General features: G+C 48.7%; 1 protein-coding gene across 2 annotated transcripts in view; it reads left to right on the forward strand.

Moving 5' to 3' along the window:
* Positions 1–20,227, forward strand: part of MYO5B (myosin VB) — a 395,079-nt gene that overhangs the window by 304,238 nt on the left and 70,614 nt on the right. For both annotated transcript variants that reach the window (XM_005586729.4, XM_074022272.1), the window contains 4 exons: positions 2,464–2,675; positions 4,254–4,410; positions 6,223–6,462; positions 13,849–14,082. In XM_005586729.4, coding sequence (XP_005586786.3) covers positions 2,464–2,675; positions 4,254–4,410; positions 6,223–6,462; positions 13,849–14,082 — 843 coding nt within the window. The remainder of the gene's footprint in view (positions 1–2,463; positions 2,676–4,253; positions 4,411–6,222; positions 6,463–13,848; positions 14,083–20,227) is intronic.

Below are 20,227 nucleotides of genomic sequence, written 5' to 3' on the forward strand. Positions count from 1 at the left end.
CAAGCAAGTGCTAAGTATGTTTTAGAACAGAACGATGAGGAAAGAAGTGGGGACAAAGGTGGCCTGCCGGACAGGCACCAGGCGCTTCAAGACCACCTTCCTGGAGAGGCAGCCTGGGGCTGGGGGCTGCTTCATTAGGCTGTCAGTGAGGTTTTAATAAATTGTTGTGGTTGTTTAGGGGAGAAAAGTGGATTCTGGTGGCCTCTCCCCTGCAAGGATTTTAGGAATAGCCCCTATCATTCTTAACCTGAATTTGTTCTTTAACTCCACGGATACATACCGAATTATTTGTACTCTAATCTAGAGGGGTTAGTGTGAGGGCTATAAAAAGAGTGCATTATATGGACCCTGCCCTCCAGAATTAATAATAGTCTAATCTGACGACGGCCGTAACTCTAGAGGACCACATCATGGAGAGTGGCTGTTGTGCAAGCCTGAACCTTCATCACAGTGGTGAAGGAGTGTATTAACAAACATCTACAGGGAGCCCACAGAGCACAAGGAACTACGTGAGCACTGTGTAGAGGAGACAGTGTCACGAAAGGGGATGCTGCAGTTGGAGACTTGGGACCTGGGCGACCCAGAACTGGGGTCATCCTTTGATATTTGCTGAAGTCACCTTGAGCAAGTCACTTCACTACTCTAGGCTTCAGTTTTATCATCTGTGAAGTAAAAGGAGTGGCATGGAATGGATTGCTAAGGTTGCTTTCAGCCCTGCAGTCTGACTCTTGGAGAAAGATTCTCAAAAGATGATTGATTGATTTATCAGTGAACAGTCAGTTCTAAGGGTTAAAGGAAGCAGATCTGGGTGGGAGATGTTCTAGAGACACACAGGGTGAGGACAGTGTGGAGATGAGGCTGATGGGTGTCTCGGTGGAGCAGGTGAGACCCTCAGAGAAATCCTTGTTCAGAAAAAGTGGGTTTGCAGAGCATATCATCCCTCCCTGTTTTTTTTCCAGAATAGGGAACGAAGCACAGGTACTCTGGCTGCTTGGATGTGGTAGGCAGCCCCCAGCCTCTGACTCTGCTTCAGCTGGAGGACCCAGGCTTCTCCCCCTACTCGAGGGTTTAGCTGCCCTGCTTTGGCTTCCTGACCCCTCCTGGCTGAGGCATGGAGCCTTCCCCAGCAGGGCAGAGATCAAAGCAGGGCCGTGGCTGCCTCAAAGCTCCCAAGCCCAATCCAGCCCCTGTTCCTCTCAGCATGAGCTGAAGGCCCAGTGGGTGCATGGCTCTGAGCAGACACTGGGAGGAGCGCCAGGCCCAGAGCCCACTCTTGCCAGCTTCACCAGCAGCCTGGCCCAGGCCGGGGACTCAGTCAGTGACACTGAAGCTGGAAATTGTGCCGCCACCTCAGCCTTAGCTCAGGCAGGACAGCCTTCCCTGTGTGTGGAACCTGACTCCTAGTGACCCAATAGGGCTTAGCCTATGAAGAATGATGACTCAGCACTTTACAGGGCCATTTGCCAACATGAAAAGCAATCTTGTGTGTGTGTTTTCCTTGGACTTGGCTCATTCCTTTCTTTCTCATTATGGTCTTCATGCCAGTGAGCAAAACGAGATGGCAGTTGATTTACAAAGAGCTCTGTCATCGTGGGTTACTCTCCCAGTGCTCTGTCCCAGGCTTGTCCACAGTAACCCTGCTGGGTTGTCTTTCCTCATCCACAGGGGTGAGCCTAGGGAAGGCCAACTAATTTTAACCTAATGGATGTAATTAAGACAGTAATTACAGGTCCAAAACAATCTCATAGTTTTATTTGGGGGTTATTTGCATCCTGTAATTACGCATACAACTCTGTGGCCATTTGAGGATAATCTTTTTAAAATGTTGATCAGATCAGGTCATTCCCTTGCTCAAAGCTCAAACTTGTGGCTCTCACCCCAATTTTATGCTGTAACCTACAAGGCCTTTGGTGATTGGCTTCTCCCACCACTCACCTTCAGTTCCCCCAGCTAGCCATCCTGGCTCTCCTGATCCTCAGATATACCCAGCAGTTGCACCACTGGACATAAGCATCCACTCTGCCCTTCTCCTGGAACTTTCCTCCTTCCTTCTGTTCTGTGGCTGCCTCCTCCAGCTCATTTAGGTCTTTGCTCAGCTGTCACCTCCACAGAGCTGCCTTCCTTGAGCATCCCCATCCCATCCCCCTAGCCCCTAGTTTGTTTTCTTCATAATCCTTACCATTCTCTGAAAGCAGAAACATCTTTATTTGCTTGTCTGTCTGCTCTCACCACGACGTCAGCTCCTTAAGGGCAGGTGTCTTGTTCACTGCCATGTTCAAGAGTCTGGCCCATAGTAGGGTCTTGGGGTCTGTTAAGCAAATGCTGAGACTTTGTGTCCGTCTACAGAGAGGGGTGCATGAAGTCTGGTCAGAGGATTCTGCATTGGAAGAACAAGGGTGGTATGGGCCATGTTATTTCTCTGCTCACTGGTGACCAACCAGATCCCCTCCCTACTTTGTAAAGGACCCCGACAAGTTCCAGTTTGGCCGCACCAAGATCTTCTTCCGAGCAGGCCAGGTGGCCTACCTGGAGAAGCTTCGGGCTGACAAGTTCCGGACAGCCACCATCATGATCCAGAAAACTGTCCGGGGGTGGCTGCAGAAGGTGAAATATCGCAGGCTGAAGGGGGCTACCTTAACCCTGCAGAGGTACTGCCGAGGACACCTGGCCCGCAGGTGAGCCAGGCTGGGGCAGATCAGGGCAGCAGATCATGGTGGGGAGGATGGGGGTCTGCCTTTCTCAGCTACTTGGTTTCTCTTCCTCTGTGCTGAGAGTGGTTCCTGTTGGGGCCATGTCTGCATCTTGGCTTTTCCCCGGTAGCTGGGCCTACCCGTGTAATCAATGCCCTTCTCACCTCAGAGGGTGGGTCCAGTTTCCATGTCTCCTGGTTTTCCCAGGCTCCCTCCATCCTACCAGCACTAGAACCAACTGGTTTTGCCACAAACCAACCATTTCTCTTTTGCCTAAATCCCAAAGTAAAAAACTACTTTTAGGAAAAGAGACCAATACAGCCTGGCACAGCTAACCTGTGCTTGGCCTCATTACTTATCCCACAGATTTCAGAATGCCTCAGAGTTGGGCGATTAGGGCTGCAAAGGTCCTGGAGGGCCCCTTTTGTGAGTTACTGTACAAGCCAGGATGGAGAGAGAGTGGCTTGTCTAAGCACGAGTGGTTACCTAGGGTGGAGCCAGGATGCCAATCAGCCTCCCCTGCCCACCCCCCAGCTCGACCCCGAGCAGAAGAAACCACTGCAGGGTTCCTTCCTCACTGACACTGGGCTGATGAGGCACTGCAGCAGCAGGAGAGTGTCAGCCAGGACAGGCTGAAGACAGCCTGCCCTCTGACCCTACCCTTGGTTGCTAGGTTTTGGACCCAGGCCTGGTTCAAGTCCAGTGCCCTCTCCAGAAAGGAATTTCTTAGGGAAGTGACAATGATTGCCACAAAGTCTCGTGTTTGGAGGCCAGAGAGCTAGACTAGGGAATCAGATGCATTTCAGCAAACAGGTGACACATGGGCTGAGTGGGTCACTTTCTCCTTTGAGGCTTTGCTGAATGATTTCCAAGGTTCTTTGTAGCATTTCACACTGAGTCTCTAATTGAGCACTTGCTATAGGCCTGGCAGCAAATAAGACACTTCAGAAGGGGAGAAAGTATTAGACTGGCTTTTTTTGGGAGGTGAGATGGGAAGGCAGAAAGGCAAGAGAGCAGAGGAAATGACCACATTCAGTGCATCCCGAGCAGAAAGGGTTGAGGACATAAAGGAAACAGAGATTGGTGTGGGCCTGAGAAGGTTTTAGTCACTCAGGAAACACTTACCCAGTGCCTGCTCTGCCAGAGACAGTGAGTCCAGGATGATGGAGACACAGCCCCTGGGATCTCCAAGCCTGGGGAGGTGCAGAGGACAGGGAGCAATGTGAATACACGATGTAGAATGCTGCTGGTGAGTAGATGAGGACTGCCTAGGCACAGTGAGGTAGAAAAGTGCTCAGATAAGGATCATAGAGGAGGTCAGACTCTGACTGAGTTTGAAGCTTGTGGGAAGCCTTTTGGGATCGTAAGGAAAGATCTAAAACTGCTTTTCTAGCCTCAGCATCAAATGCCTAAGGCATTGCTACATTTGTTGGGGGTGAAGAGAGTTGGCTTCCCCTGGGTGTGTCCAGGTAGGGGTTTGCATTTCCAGATGTCTCAGCGTCCTTTGCATCAGGGTGGTCAATACTTTCTCCCTGACACTGCCCGTTTCCTCTTGCTCCCCAGGCTGGCTGAGCATCTGCGGAGGACCAGAGCAGCCGTGGTGCTCCAGAAACATTACCGCATGCAGAGGGCCCGCCAGGCCTACCAGAGGGTCCGCAGGGCTGCCATTGTTATCCAGGCCTTCACCCGGGCCATGTTTGTGCGGAGAACCTACCGCCAGGTGAGTAGCTACCCTAAGGGCCTCACGGCTGCAGATTCAGAACTAAAGCAGCAACAGGTGAGTTACTGCCAACATGAACCTCTGTCAAGCGCTTCCAACTTTTTTCTAAATGCTTTCACATCTCTGCTCTCACCAATCCTTTCTGAAGTCCCACAAGGTAGAAAGGGTGTGCATACTGTTGTCTTAGTCCATTGAGTGTTGCTATAACAATATCTGAGGCTGGTTGATTTGTGAAGAAAAGAGGTTTATTTGGCTCACAATTCTGGTGGCAGGAAAGTTCACAATTGAACATCTGCTTCTGGTGAGGGCCTCAGGCTGCTTCCACTCATGGTGGGAGGCAGAAGCCAGTGTGTGCAGAGATCGCATGGTGAGAGAGGAAGCACAAGAATGGCTCTTTTAACAAGCAGCTGTAATGAGAACTAACAGTGAGAAATCACCCTTGAAGAAGGGCATTTATTTGTTCATGAGGGATCTGCCCCTATGACTCAAACATCTCCTGTTAGACTCCACCTCTAACATAGGGAATCAGATTTCAACATGAGGTTTGAAGGGGCCCAGCATCCAACCACGGCAGTTTTCATACCCCTTCTGATACCTGAGTTGCTCAGAGAAGCCAGGTCACCTGCCCAGGCCAGCCAACAGCAGGGCCAGGTGACCCACCTAGGGCTCATTCACACTTGAGAGCAGGCGGTGGTATTGGGCATCATCAGGTCTAACCCCTCCATTTAATGGAGCAGGAGCTTGAAGCCTAACACGGTGAGGTCAGGAGGGAGACCCTGACCCTTCCCTGCCAGGCTCTTGCACTTTGTGTTGTTCCAGTGAAGCCAAAACCCTTGGGTTCGGAAGCCCCACATCGGGACACATCTGTTCAACCAGGTAGAACCAACACATCTGAAGCACAGAGCTGACTTGAATTGGAAGGAAATGTCTAAAATGGTTTTCTTTTTCATTAAATGAACAGCTATCTCTTCTATGATCACAGAAGGTGTGATTTTCTAAATAATAAAAGTGAAACACTAAATTGATAATAAAAATGTGGTCAGAGTGCAGCACACCCTGGTGTAATAATATGTGGAGAATCCCAGGCCAGCGGGAGAAGGTTCTGTGAATGTTCTTGGGTGATGGGTGGCGTCGGTGTGCTGCTCCCGTGGAAGGGGCAGGTGATGTTTGGGAGGCACTCTGCAGGGCCAGCACGTGCAAAGAGTGAGCACTGATGTGGCTCCCAGCTCTGTCACTCATGGCTATGGCACTGTTTGTCACTCAGCCTGTTTGCTTGTTTACTCATTTATTCCACACATTTATTTTGCCAGGTATTAGGGCGAGCACACTGATGATGCTTTCATTTCCTGAGTGGTTTTTCAACTTGGTAGGAAAAAAAAAACAAAACCCAGTGAGTTACACACCAAGTTTGTAATTATAAGTCATTAGCCTGCTGTGGACACTCACTGAAGCATCTCACTTCCAACTCAGTGCCAAGGAGGGGACCTCCACCTGTTAAATGGGGAGAGAGCAAGTGGATGATCATTAGACCCCCTACACCTTTGAGGTTTTCAGACTGATTTCCTAACCCGTAAAACAAAGCTGAAACGAGTTTGACAGCTGATTCCCTGTGGATACGTGGGCTGCAGAACCTTGCTAAAATGTGTTATAAAGCAACCACCAAAGCCTTAGATCTTAGGGGGCACGTTCTCTGTGCAACTCCTAGAACCAGGGCTGCCCTGGGCTCTCCCCTCCACAGGCAGCGATGTATGCTTCCTTCACTCCTGTCCTGCAGTGCAAACCCACAAGGTGTGTGTCCTTGTCTCCCACCAGGTCCTCATGGAGCACAAGGCCACCACCATCCAGAAGCACGTGCGGGGCTGGATGGCACGCAGGCACTTCCAGCGGCTGCGGGATGCAGCCATTGTCATCCAGTGTGCCTTCCGGATGCTCAAGGCCAGGCGGGAGCTGAAGGCCCTCAGGATCGAGGCCCGCTCAGCAGAGCATCTGAAACGTCTCAACGTGGGCATGGAGAACAAGGTGGTCCAGCTGCAGCGGAAGATCGACGAGCAGGTCAGTGTCCGCAGCTCGCTACGCGGGTGTCAGGGGCTGGGGTACTGGAACATGTTTGAGAGAGCCCGTGGCTTCCTTGGGGAATGGCACATGCCGAAGACCCAAGGGAGTACAGATGTCCTCAGACCACAGCAGATACTAACTGTGGCAGGCAGATCAGTGGCCCCTAAAGATACCCTCAGCCCTAGGGTCTGTGAGTGTGTTATCTTATGTGACAAAAGGGACTTTGCAGATGCAATTAAGAACTGTAGGATGGGAAGAGTATCCCAGATGAGCCAGATGGGCTTGATATAATCACAGGGGTCCTTGTAAGAGGGAGGCTGGAGGGTCAGGTTCAGAGGAGAAGTGATGACAGAATCAGAGGTGGGAGAGGTACAGGCAACCTTGAGAAGCCAGAGAAGACAAAGACGTGGACTGTCCTCTATAACATCCAGAAAGAATGCAGCCCTGCCGACCCCTTCAGACTCCTGACCTCCAGAGCTGTAGATAACGATTTATGCTATCTTGAGTCATAACTTGGTGGTAAGTTGTTGTAGCAGCAATAGGAAACTGACACACTAGCCCAAGGTGCTGGTGTTTTGCCCTTGCAGGGGTGGCATAGGATAATGCAGCAGCAGCTGATGTGCATGGAGGGCTTGCTGTGCGGGGCATGAGGCTGGTGCTTTGTCTGGAGTAGCTTGTCTAATACAGCGGCCCTCCTATGGCAAGTATTACCATCCCCCTTTTTGTACAATTGAGGACACTGGAAGGGCACGGCATCCTAAAGTCACACAGGTGGCAGTGGCAGGGCCGAGGTTTGAACCCCAGCTGTCTGGCTCCAGAGCCCATGCTCTGCATCACTTTGCCCTTCTGCCTCTCTATCTACCTGTCTGTCTGCCTGCCTCTTTTGGAAAGAGCGTTTGATTGGGAAATCAGAATTCAGTTCTTCGCTTAAAAGTTGAGTGACTGATGTGACTATTCCAAGCCTCTTTTCTTATCCATAAAATGGGGCTGACAGGGCTGAAAGAAGAATAAATGGCCTAATGCATATGCAGGGCCTGGTATGCAGTAGGAGAAACTTGAAAAATGGTTAGCACTCTTATTTTTAAGCTTTGTCCTCTTTCTACCCTGGCCACCTTCCCATGTCAGCCAGTCACAGGAGTAACAAGCCATTGATTAAATCCCTGCGGGGGGTTGGGTACTGCACAAGGTAGTACAAAAGATTAGAGACAAGCACAGGACACTTAGCTCTGTCTGATGGAATAGATGAGGCTCACACTTTTTGGTAGCCCACATGGCTAGTCCTCCTTCCCTTCAGAAGACCTGTATTGGATGCCTGGCTGTTTCAGGTGCTTTGCTGGTCTTGCTGGACAGAGGGTGGCTGTGACATACGTCACATGCTGTATCATAAGGGAGGAAATCTTATGCCAACAGGGTGAACAGCACTGATCCTCCTAAAGATTTTCCAAGCACCTGCCATGTGCCAAACTCTGCAATATGTGTTTTGTGTTCACTCTTATTTGATCTTCGTACAATTTTGTGAGATCGTTTTGTATATGAGGAAATGGTAGGCCAGGAACATCAAGTCCCTTGTCAAAGTCGCAGAAATAGAAAGTGCTGGGACCAGGATCCTGCCTCAGCTCTGATCCCACAGCCATAATGAGGGCAGTGCTGGCTTTTTAACCCCAGACATTACTGAAGGGTTTCAGTCCTTTCCCGTGCATGCCCACTGCTGCGTTTGGCTCCCAGAGTTGAATGGAGGCCCACTGTTACTTTGTGCGTGCAGGGTGTAGAAGTGACCACAGAACCAGGCTTCTGAGGTGCCCTGGAGGGTGCCTCCTAGGGAAGAAAAGGACATGAAGAGTGTGTGTGGCGTGGAGAAACAGAGAATTTTAGAGTTGGAGCCACCAGGTATGGTCTTGGAAGTCATTGGGTTTTAATGTATCTATTCTATACTGGGCATTTTTTAAAGCTTCTCGTGACCCAGTAGGGCAGGAAAAAGCATTTTACACCTAAGCCATCTGCCCGGAACAGGAGCCCGTAAGCGGTGCAGAGATAGCAATAGAATGCCTCTGTTTCCCGGTTCTTGCAAAAGACAAGTCTTTCTGAGGAGAGACTGTCACTGGGTGTTTCTCTGTGTGAGTTCTACAGGGTGCCTTGTTTGGCTTGGCTCCTTACTGGGGAAGCAAGGCAGAGAGCCCAGGCACAGGGTGGGGACCTTGATGCCTGCCCCTGGTTGGCCTGCTGTGATATGCCAGGTCAGGGAGGAGGGCCCATCCACTCAGAGGGATAGGAATGCAAAGAAAAAGGTCTGCTGTCTGGCACTGGCCCTTTGAAAAACACAAGCACAAAACATGCCAAGGTGGTGGTGGCTATTGTGGCTGTTGACAAGAAGAAAAGACTTGCTTAGTCAAATGTTGTAAGTTAACCTTCCAGCCAGAGTGCAGTCTCAGGGATGAGTAGGCATTGACCGCTGCATCCTGCTGGGAGCCCTGTGTACATGCTGGCTCCCCCAGCCCTTGCTTTCCAGCCATAGGGCCCTGCATCGGCATTGCTGATTTCTAAAGTTAACTTGAGAGGCTAAAAATAAATGTAGCATTTTACAATCCACGTGCTTGAAAAATCAAAGAAAAGCAGATTTAAATGGTCTATTTAAAAAAAAAAAAAAAAAAAAGAAGCTTTTTGCTTAAGCTTCCTGCTTGACAAACATCTGTGAGTGGTGGCAGGTGTTAGCTACCCTGGGCAGGATGCCCTGTGTGTAGAGGGTGATCAGAAAAGGCGGGAGGGGTGGATAAGCTCTTGCTTTCTTGTGCCCTTGCCTGCGCTACCTGACTAGGCACCCTGTGCTCTTCTCACATATTAACTCATTTAATCCCCATCAGAACCCTAGGAGATACATATTAATATCCCCATTTTAAGGATGAATAAACTGAGGCACACAGAGGTTAAGTAGCCTGACTGAGGTCACACAGCTAGTAAGTAGCATGGCTGGGATTGAAACTTCGCAAGCTGGTTTCAGGTATATTCTGCCCCCTCTGAACAAACTATAAGATCTCTAGCTGTTGGGAGACTCTTGGAACATGTCAGGAGAACTCCTCAGTCCAAGGGAGACTCTTAGCCTTAGTTTGGGTTCATGCCCGTACAGATAGCATTGTCCTTGGGACTGGCTGGCATTTAAAGTGGGGAGTGTGACCCAGTGTCAAATAACATGCTTGACACTCTGTTACAAGAGGAAGCATCGACATAATCTCCATTAGAGCTCTATATAGGGGCTTGTTTCTTTGCAGTCTCTTAGCAGATAGGGCCAGCTGTTTGCAAGTGAATTTTTTTTTTTTCCCTGTAGTTCTTGGAGACAATTTAGGCAGTGGTCCTCTGGGCACACAGGGTTTTTAAGCCAGAAGGGGAGGATCTGCGAACACCAAGGACACCACAGGTGAAGGTGTCCCAAGATATTTGTCAGAACAGCACAAGGAGTAGACAGAGTCCCCACTGGACAGAGGCCTGGATTCTGTCTCGGTTATATTCACCACCAGAGCTGATAGCTTGGAAATGATTTCCTGTAGTTCTTCCAAGGGGATTCGCCTGAGATCTCTAAGGTAACATCTAGCTCAAAACTTCACTGATACCATGATCTGGCAAGAGTAAGGTTCCTATCCCCAGACTGTGCTCTAGAATACCCTGGGAAGCTTTTTTCTAAAAAAGTATCCTCACTGCCAAGAAGTCAGTAAGGGAGGAAATGAAGATAAAATCAGGGTAAGGTTAGCACCCAAAATTCATATCCTAAGGCCTTGTACACCCAACTGGAAGGAAAAGATGCAAATTTGGCACCAAATTTCCACGCAAACAGTAACAGGAAGGAAACTGAGTGGCTTGAGAGTTCTTAACAGAAAAGAACCATGCAGTTCAAGAGGATTTGGAGCTGTCCATGGTGCTGACATGTTGTTCCTGTGGGCTTTCATAATCTGTGACGTGACAAACCACATCCTTCACCATATCCTGCAGTGATATATACAGTGCTGGTTCTTGAGACCATTTCTTACAGTGTCCCTGGGATAGGCTGTGGTATGACATCATTCAGCAAAACGATGTAGTCCATGAACTCAGCTCTCTGCCAGCCTGACTTTAGTCAAGCACACATTTAGAGTTGGCCAGTCTAACTTACAATTTATTTATAATGAGAGTAAAGTTCCTTAGACACTTATGAATATAAGGTTATCCTTAAATATATTTTATGTGAAAAATATGATGTAAATATATGGAGTCAGTAGCTTTTTAAATCAATCTGATTCCATATACTTAGTAGTCACTTTGTAAATATGTTAAATTTGTTATATGTAATCATGCATATATATATATGTATATATATAATATATAGTCATGCATCTGCTAATGGCAGGTGTATCTTATGAGAAATACATCATTAGGAGAGTTTGTAGTTGTGTGAACATCATAGATTTCACTTACACAAACCTAGATGGTGTAGCCTACTACACACCTAGGCTATGTGGTATGGCCTATTGCTCCTAGGCTACAAACCTGTACAGCATGTTACGGTACTGAATACCATAGGCAGGTGTAACACAATGGTAAGTGTTTGTGTATCTAAACATATCTAAACATAGAGAAGAGATAATAAAAATATGATGTAAAAGATGGCACACTTATATAGGGCACTTATCATGAATGGGACTTGCAGGCCTGGAAGCTGTGTGGGGTGAGTGAATGTGAAGGCCCAGGGCATTGCTTTCCACTCCTGTAGACTTTATAAACTGTCCACTCCTGTAGAGTTTATAAACCGTACACTTAGGCTACAGTAAGCTTACTAGAAAATTGTTTTTCTTCAGTAACTAACCTTGGAGTATTGTAATGTTTTTACTTTATAAATAACACCTTTAACTTTTGGCTCTTTTGTGATATGCTTAGCTTAAAACACAAACATGTACAACCGTACAAAAATATTTTATTTCTTGACATCCTTATTCTGTAAGCTTTTTTATATTTTTAAAATTTATTTCTGGGGTATCCCATTCTTCATGATGTGCTTATTTCACATTGCATATCTATCAAAACATCGTATGTACCCCATAAATATACACACCTATGTACCTAGAAAAATTAAAAATAAAGTTAAATTTTTTTCTTTACTTTTTTTGCTAATAACTAAGACACAGATACATTCATTAGCCTAGACCCACACAAGGTCAGGATCGTCAGTATCACTGCCTTCTACCTCCATATCTTGTTCCACTGGAAAGTCTTTGGGGCAGTAACATGACAGGGAAGGCTTCTGGGGTCTCCAAGGGGGTGGGCATCCCATGCCCTGCCCTCTTCCAGGCTTGGCTGCACGGCCATGACACCTACAGGTGCAAGGACAAGCCTTCTGGGGCCTGCCCTTCTGAAGTCAAATGTCCAGAACAGAAAACGCACTGCCTCCACAAGTCCCCAGTGACCATATCTGGATGCCCACGACAAGACATAGGAGCTCCCCATCCACACCCCAGAGAGCCAGAGACTCAGGCATCTCTCCAGGGTTCTCCATAGAGAACCTGAACAAGGAAGATAGCTGATGTTTACTGAGCCCCTAGCAAAGTACTTTATCTCCCTAATCTTGATAACCACCTTCTGAGCAGGAGTTACTGTTATATTCCTGCTTTATACATGAGGATACTGGGGCACAGAAAGGTTGGATGACTAGGTCAGATGTACACAGCTGATCAACGATAGAGCTGGGGTCTGAGCACAGGTCTGTCCAGCTCCAGCCACTCAACTCCCTGACATCCCTGAGCCAGGTCTCAGGTGATGTCAAGATCAATGCAGCTGGGCCTTCTGGATACATCATACTTTGCATTAGGGTTCTGAGGTACCATCTTTGTCAATAGCAGGACACGATGTGCCTCCTGTTACCATTTGTGCCTCTCTTCATACCCCAACAAGCTCTACCTAGAGACCCCCACCTAGTTACCCTCCCACTCCTAGTGATCTCACCCAGGCTATGCCATCTAGAGAGAGCAGCTGGGCCAAACCTCATGTCTAGCCCAGAGCAGAGATGAAGTCAGAGGGTGGCTACCCCAGCATGTGTTCCCTCCCTCTGCCCCACTCCCCTGTGCAGAGACCCTCAGCCTCCAGTGGAGACCCAGACTGGAGTGGATAATACAGACATGAATTGGGGTTTTCAAATAGAATCTGCTTGATTGGATTTCTTCTTTGTGATGCCTTAGAACATGGCTGACCGGCAGACCAGGCTTGAAGGTGTGTCAGGTTGTAACTGGGAGGTTCCTGCAGAGTGTTGGGGAGCGGGTAGCATGTGTCATTCTGTTGTGTTGGTGCAGGAAATGGACTGCTGGCTTGTGCATTGCCGTACTGGTCACAACCACAAGGCCCTACAGCATGTGTGGCATTTTACAGGGTCCAAGGGCTTTTCTTTTGCTGCTCCTCACTGTTTTCTGTGAAGTTTAATTTCTTATGTGAATTAATCATTGATTCCTGGATGCTCCAGCTTATCAGTGATTTGGCCGCTAGCTCTTTTCTGCCTGGTGCTCCTGCAGACCAGAGCAATGAAGAATAATCAATGACCATTGTTGCCTGCTTGATGATTTGGAGAGCCCTGTTTCTTCCTCTCCACTTTCCCCACTGACCACTCTTAGCTGATGCTCTCAACTCTTGTGGTGCTGATTTCTGCCCATAATTTATAGTAGCACTTGATACCAGCACTAGCTTCTTAGGGCTCTGGGCCCATGGGGGATGCTTCACAACTGTGTTGCCTGAGTGGGCTGGGATTGGGTACCCCATCCGTAGAAGCATGGTCTGGGCAGGGTGGGTCAGGGCATCAGTTCCCTGAGTCTTAGAGTCTTATGGGGCAAGCCATGGCTGACAGGTGGTGAAAGAGATCCCAAGGCCCCATGGAGGGCCTCCTTGGAAGAGGGGATGCTGAAGGGGGCCTTTGTCTCAGAGCCAGCGATTAGGTTGCAGCTCTTTGTGCTCGCAAGTCCACAGGCAGGAGGGCTCAGTATGAAAGAGCAGGGAAACCTAAAAAGTGAAGGCTGCAAACCCAGGGAGCCAGCTTCTTTGTTTCTGCAACTTAAAAATAAGGTGTAGGATCCACCCAGCCCGACATAGAGCCACCCACTACCAGGCAGCTTCCAGCTCTGCACATGCTCAGGAAAGCTTCTCGAACTCTTTGAATGCCAGTGTTGCTGTTCTTTGTTTTCTCCTGTTTCTGTAAGTTCACAATAGTGTTTTGTTAGGGGGATGCCAGGCAAGCACTTGAGCATGCAATGATTGTGAGACTTAATCTTACCTTGGAAGTTCCTTTTTTGATTGCCTTCATGCTTTTTTCCTGGTAAAATAACCTCTTCTCCCCCCAACCCCTTCCTCTCCCTTCTCCTTGTTTGCTGATGTTCTCCACAGAACAAAGAGTTCAAGACACTGTCGGAGCAGTTGTCCGTGACTACCTCCACATACACCATGGAGGTAGAGAGGCTGAAGAAGGAGCTGGCGCACTACCAGCAGAGCCTGGGTGAGGACCCCAGCCTGAGTCTGCAGGAGGAGGTGGAGAGCCTGCGCACGGAGCTGCAGAGGGCCCACTCGGAGCGCAAGATCTTGGAGGATGCACACAGTAGGGAGAAGGACAAGCTGAGGAAGGTATGCTCAGGCCAGAGGGGCCGGTGCTGGCAAGCAGTGGGTGGGCACACAGAGCCACCCCTCAGAGACCACTGCTGCTTCAAGTGGTAAAATTGCCATGATCTTGGGCTCGTGTCCACAGACTGACCGTTCATCTGTGTCTAGACAGAAAGTGGCATGCTTTGGGGAAACCCACACAAGCATGACTGTGCTTCTGCTGTTAGCTGGACACTGTGGCATCCCCTGGGAGGGACACATGGTGTCTGCCTGTGAGCATTGTTTTTATGCTCTAGAGTTAGGCCCAGGGCTGGCTCGGTGGCCTGCATCCTCGTTGGCAAGAAAGCTGTGACAGAGGCTGGGGCTGATCTTGATGTTGCCTGCTGGGGAGGGCAGCCTCTGGGCACCCCTGCCCATGATGTAGCATTGTGCTTTGGCAGAGATGCTTCCCCTTTGAATATTGAGAGTCTCAGCCTGTCACACCCACCCTGGTGGGCTTATTTCTTACGCCATGAAATAGAACTTCCTGAGCTTTGCCCCAACCCTGAACATCAGGGCACAGAAATTCCCTGCTCCACTGCCAAGATAACTGTTCCAGCCAGGGAAGTCCCAAGGGCCCCTGGAGAGCCCTCCACAGACTTGGGTCATTGCTGTTCCGCCTCCCACCACCATCCCCCGCCCCATCTCTACAAGCCACAGGGAAAATAACATATTGCCCACTAGTTCAGTGTCTGTCCATCAATGCGGAGTCGCAGTGGGTGGGAATCTAAGAGGGAGAGACCCAGTGTTCAGGGTGTTAGAGTAACAACTTCAAAATTGGAGCAGGCTGGATGCTGCTGCAGGAAGGGCCCTGGGGTAGACCTTGGAGTCTCCAGACTTCCATCCCCTCTCTGCCATTCCCAAGCATGTGCAGAAAGCCTCCCTGGCCTCAGTTCCTTCACCTGTGTGTATATTTATAAAAGTTGGTTCAGATCATCTCCAAGGCCTCTTCTGGACTTGCACCTGGCCGCCGCTATGAGATTGTGTTTGGCTTCTGGAAGGAGCAGAGGCCCTTGGCCCTATGTGAGAGTCCTTCTCTCTTCTATTTCCCATTGCCTTTTCCTGGCCTGAGCCCTCACATGCAGCTGAGGAATACACAGACACCCATGGGGGTTAGAGCCTACAGTGCCAGCCCTTGCTGGGCTTGCGTAGATCTTCTTCCCATCTCCGGCCTCAGCACCATCAGCTCCTGCCTTCACCCAGACCCCAGGAGCCAGAGGTGGGATCCAGGTGTGGGGATTAAGGGAAGAAGAAAGTAAGATGCGAGCTTCCCATAAAAGGCCACCCTCCTGATGTGTTGCTTTGAGGTACCACAAGACCCTCTGCCCAGATAAGTCACCTGCCAGCATGCCCACCACAAGGCACGAAGTGGATTCATTCTTTAGGAGAAAGCATGTGGTGCTTGGAAACTCCTGTTAAATGTGGCTACGTAACCTACAAATCATGGAATTCCACACTTGTGGTTTGTCTACCCTTGGGAGCAGGTGAATGGGATGGTAACCTTTCTACATGAATAAAAACCAGAAGGTGAGGTCCAAAGTCAGAAAGGATCAAGCATAGAACTGGAGACTCCTGAGAATAGTGACCCTGGGAGAAAAAACTTTCCCTGCATGTGTGTCCCAGTCAGATCAGACACCTGCAAAGTCTGTTTATCCAGCAGATCCACAAAATCAGGTCTCACCTATCTCTGCCTCAACAGATAGCACTTGACTAGCCCAGCCCCACTGCCCTGCTTCCTGCTAAATGCTACAACCTGGGGACTTCAGCACTCTAAAAACCCAAGTCTCCATCAAAGGGAGTGCATAAGAGTTTATAACATGAAAATCTTCATTGGAAGAGCAAAACAGCGAGGCAGACTCCCTCCTCCTCTCCTTGAGAAATGTTGCTACTCTTCCCTAGCAATAATATGCTGGCCTAGGTCTTAAAGAAAATTAGAGCTTGGAATTGATAACAAAAAATTAAGGACGCTGCAAGGACGGGAACGCTAGGAGCAGAGTAGTGCAAAAGCCCCTTCCCTACCCCAAATGTAAGCAAATTCCAACTCAGTAACACTCAGAAACCAACAGGAGATGACTCATGAAGTGGCATGTCCTGGAAAAGAAAAAGCGGAAGCAAACATTCTTTAGAATCTTCAGAATCTTTTTGTTGTGGTGGTTGGAGGGAGGTAGATGAGCTGGCTGGCTTTTTTTTTGTTTTGTCTTCTGTGCCTCCTCAGGGTATAGTATTTATCAAAGGCACTGTGTCCGTCTCAATAAATGCTGAGTAATCAGACAGTCAGTTTCCTCCGGGGCTTGAGCAGGGGGCTGCTATGCATTGAGCGAGATCGATGAGACCAGCCAAGCACAGTGAGGGGCCTGACCGCCAGTAGATGTTTAATTAATGAGTTTGATATTTCCATCAGCAAAGGCAGCGAGTGTCGTATTGGAACTGCTATGCTGGAAAACTCTGGGCTTGCCATCTCTGACGATATTAATTGGCGGGCCATGTGGCTGCCCTGCCTTGGCCTGTGGGAGGCCAAGTCTCCCTGAGGACAGGAATTCATCTCTGTGTCCACAGAGTCCAGAGCAGCTCTGTCGCATAAATTAGATGACATTCTTTTCTACTAAACGTTTGCGTTGTTTTGGCGCCTTCCACACGGTAGTCCACACCCAGGCCCTTAGCCTCCTTCCCTTTTAGCCTGTGCATTGTGTACATTTCGTTCTTTTTGAAAACTTCAGCGATCCCTATGCCGGCTGCCTTTGTACAGCTGTGCTGTTTTGCATGGCTGCTCTGTTTGGTGAAAGAGAGGTGGCCCCCAGGGCTGCCCTAGGCACAGAGGTGATAGCTCATTCAGAATCTGCTCTGATGGCTACTCAGTGGGACCAGAGCAAGGCTTAGCTTGGTGCAGGGCTATGGTGGGTCAGGAGGAACCACCCACAGCCAGGTGCCTGGCTCTCAGGGGGGGGGTCCCTGGTCCTTGTGAGAGATGACTAGCAGGCCCCCAGGCACTGAGCATTCAGACAAGTGGGGCTGGGTTGTGCATTGTATCAAGACATCAGTCATAGAACCACTAGCCGCTAGTTGGTTATAAAGGTTTTGATTTCTCCAAATAGAGGTAGAGAGATCTGGCTTGGGGAATGGGGCCTTTCACAGCAGAGTGTGTTGAGCCTTCTCCCCAAAGGCATGGAGTAGAACTACTTTGACCAGCCAAGAGGGGGTTGTGCTCTCAGCAGCACCAGGACTCATGATTCATGTGGAAGCTGAGGGTTATTAGGAAGGGGACCCTGGCCCATCTCTGGAAGGACGTTATCTTGCTGCAGAAAGCAAGAAGCTCATGGTCCTTCATTCAGCAGGTGTTTGAATGCCTGTATGTGTTAGACCCTGTTCTACACACTGGGGCAAAGGTGAATGGTGTTTGAAGAAGCCCTTCTCATTCTTAAGGAGTTTAAATGTGTGGGGATGGGGGAAGAAAGTACAGACAGGAATCAAACGTGAATTACCCACCATGGGCTACAAACAACAATGAAGCAGAGGAAAGGGGATGGAGGGTGACCTGTGGGGGCCTGAGGGGTGTGGTTTCACCATTGATGGCCAGAGAAGGTCTTTCTGAGAAGACACCTGAGTGACAGAAGATAAGCCAAGGCGATTTGGGGATAACAGGCCACAGGTGTGGCACCTGTGCACTGGCCTTGGGGCACGAGTAGGCTGGGTGGGTGTGAGGACCAATGAGGTGCTCACTGGGCTCAGGTGGAGTAAGTGAGGCTGCGAACAGCAGGAGCACAGTGCGGTCAGGTCAGGAAGGATCTTCTGACTTCAAGGGCAGCCTTGACTTGTGAAACCTCCAGAGAGATGAGCAACTCTGTCCTCGGCACTTCAGCTTCTGTGAGCTTAGGGGTGGGAGAGGAATTAAAACCCATCTGCATGACCATTTGGAAGATACTTTAGCCATCATTTCAAAGTTGTCTTACTATCCAAAGGATGTTGATTTTCAACTTTTGCTTTAATAACTCAGCTACTTCAAAAAACAAATTCATACTGGGCTTACTTAGAAGAACATCCTCAGAAGATGGTCAAATGAACCCTTAAAGATTTTGGAGAATTAAAGGTGTTGCTCTTACCTGGGGCCGTGTCTGTAAATTTATTATGTGGTAACTGCACAGCCTCAAGGACAGATGGCAGAGGAACCTTTTCTGATCGGCGTTGTCCAACCAGTTTCCCATGTTTGCTACTAGAAACCTTGCACTGGCTCTTCTTACAGTACTAATACCCCACTTGAAAAAAAAAAAAGACAAAACAAAGCCCATAGCTACATTTGGATCCCCAAAGACAAACTAGTAAAGACAGTTCTTTAGCATGTTGCTGGGGCATTTGTTTACGTAACTTAATAGGGACTATATTAGCCTCATAGTTACAGGATTTTCCCCCGGTGTTGGTCTGATAAGCTGTCCCAAATAAACTTTTGGAAGAAACACTCTGAGTAATATTGCCTGCAAGAGTTAAGACTAACCACTCCCCCAACTCCAAAAAAAAAAAAAAAAAAAAAAAAAGGACCTGCTGAACGGTGTTGAATGAATCCTGAAACCTAAGGTGTTTTTGTTATCATGCTCAGGGGATGCAGGCGCCTGTTTTATGTTGTTAAAGCGTCTCCCATCATACCCTGCAGCCCTGACAACCACAAAGTGGGGGCCATTTGGCTGCAGAAGTTTGTTACTTGCTGTGTCTGCCAAGAGCTGTGTTAGCTGGCTGGGAAGACTGGGGTTGGCTGGTACCTGGAGAAATATGATTGAGGAAGCATTCTTTCACCCCCCTGGGGTGTGGAGCTGAGTGTGGGATTGGTCCTTTCCTGCTGTTAATGAAAGATCAGAAACATGGGCCTACCTCCAAAATTGTTTAGGCAAGCAAGAAAAACAAATCCCCCTGATGCCACTTTAATGTATGGCTTAGAATAACAAAGCCAAGTCAGAGACCTGCATTCATGAATCAAAGAGGGAGACAGAGGGAAGAAAGCAGCCTCAAAAACAACAGGAGGTGTAGCTGGCGTGCAAGCTGTTAACCACGGCACTCCCAGACTGTAGTCTTGGCTCAGGTTTTGCATCATAGGTTGTTGCAATGAAGTCACATGTTTTTAGGTGGCATTCATAGGACTGGAGATTTCAGGACCCACTTGGTGATGATGTCATGCACTCTGTGCTGGTCAGATGGCGTGTTCCATTTCAGAGGGATATTGACTGTGTAGGATGCTCAAAGGATGGCGAGGGGTCTTGGTCGTCTCAGGTGACCTACTGCTCTGTGAGCCGTCTAGATATTGGAGGATGTTAAGGGAAAGCAAAGTTTTGCTCCATGGTAAGGTCTGGTTACTTCACAGCCTGCTATAAAACCTACCAGTAGTTGGCTAATTCAGAGTACGGCCTTGTTCCTGGCAGGATGAGGCAAGACCCCTGCCTTCCTAACTGTGACATAGATTGCACCACTTCATTGCACCACGCCAAGCTTTATTTTGTAGAGGTACATACCGGGTTTCTCCTGTTGGGTTGTTTTCAGTTTTATTTTACTTGTATGTCTAGAAAAGTGAAATCTATTTTGATCATTTGCCAAGCTAATTTAAAGGTGCTCATGAAGTCATTGAGTGGTGGACTGCCTCCAGTAATAGCAAATTAGATGCATTTGAAGAGTGTCTTTCCTACATTGTATGTGCTGCCTAAATTGAATTATTTGATTAAACAAGCTCATTTATTCTAGATATTTTAGTCAACTATAAACACATTTATTTAAAAAAAAAAAGAAAACAATTTTAAAGGGAGCCCTTATTTGTGACTGAGGGAATGCAGACTCCTTAACTTGGTCTGCAGGGTCCTTCTATTCATTTGATAAGCTTTCAGGTGCTGGCGCTGGCCTGGGTTCTGAGGATGTGACAGTCTGGCGATATAGTCCCTTGGTCCGCGTTGAGGACTCTGGTCCAGGCTGAGCATGCAGGTGCGTGAGGAAGCATTGCTGTCCCACGGGCTCTGGAGGGATGTGCAGGCCCCGTCAGAGCAGGACACCGAGCACGGGGGCACCCCCACTACCCCGTGTGGTACAGGAAGGTTTCCCAGGAGAATGCTGGTCAAGAGCTAATAATGAGAAGAAAGTAACCAGTAAAGAATGGGGACAT

This window comes from Macaca fascicularis, chromosome 18 (genome assembly GCF_037993035.2).
Source record: "Macaca fascicularis isolate 582-1 chromosome 18, T2T-MFA8v1.1".
Classification (NCBI taxonomy): Eukaryota; Metazoa; Chordata; class Mammalia; order Primates; family Cercopithecidae; genus Macaca; species Macaca fascicularis.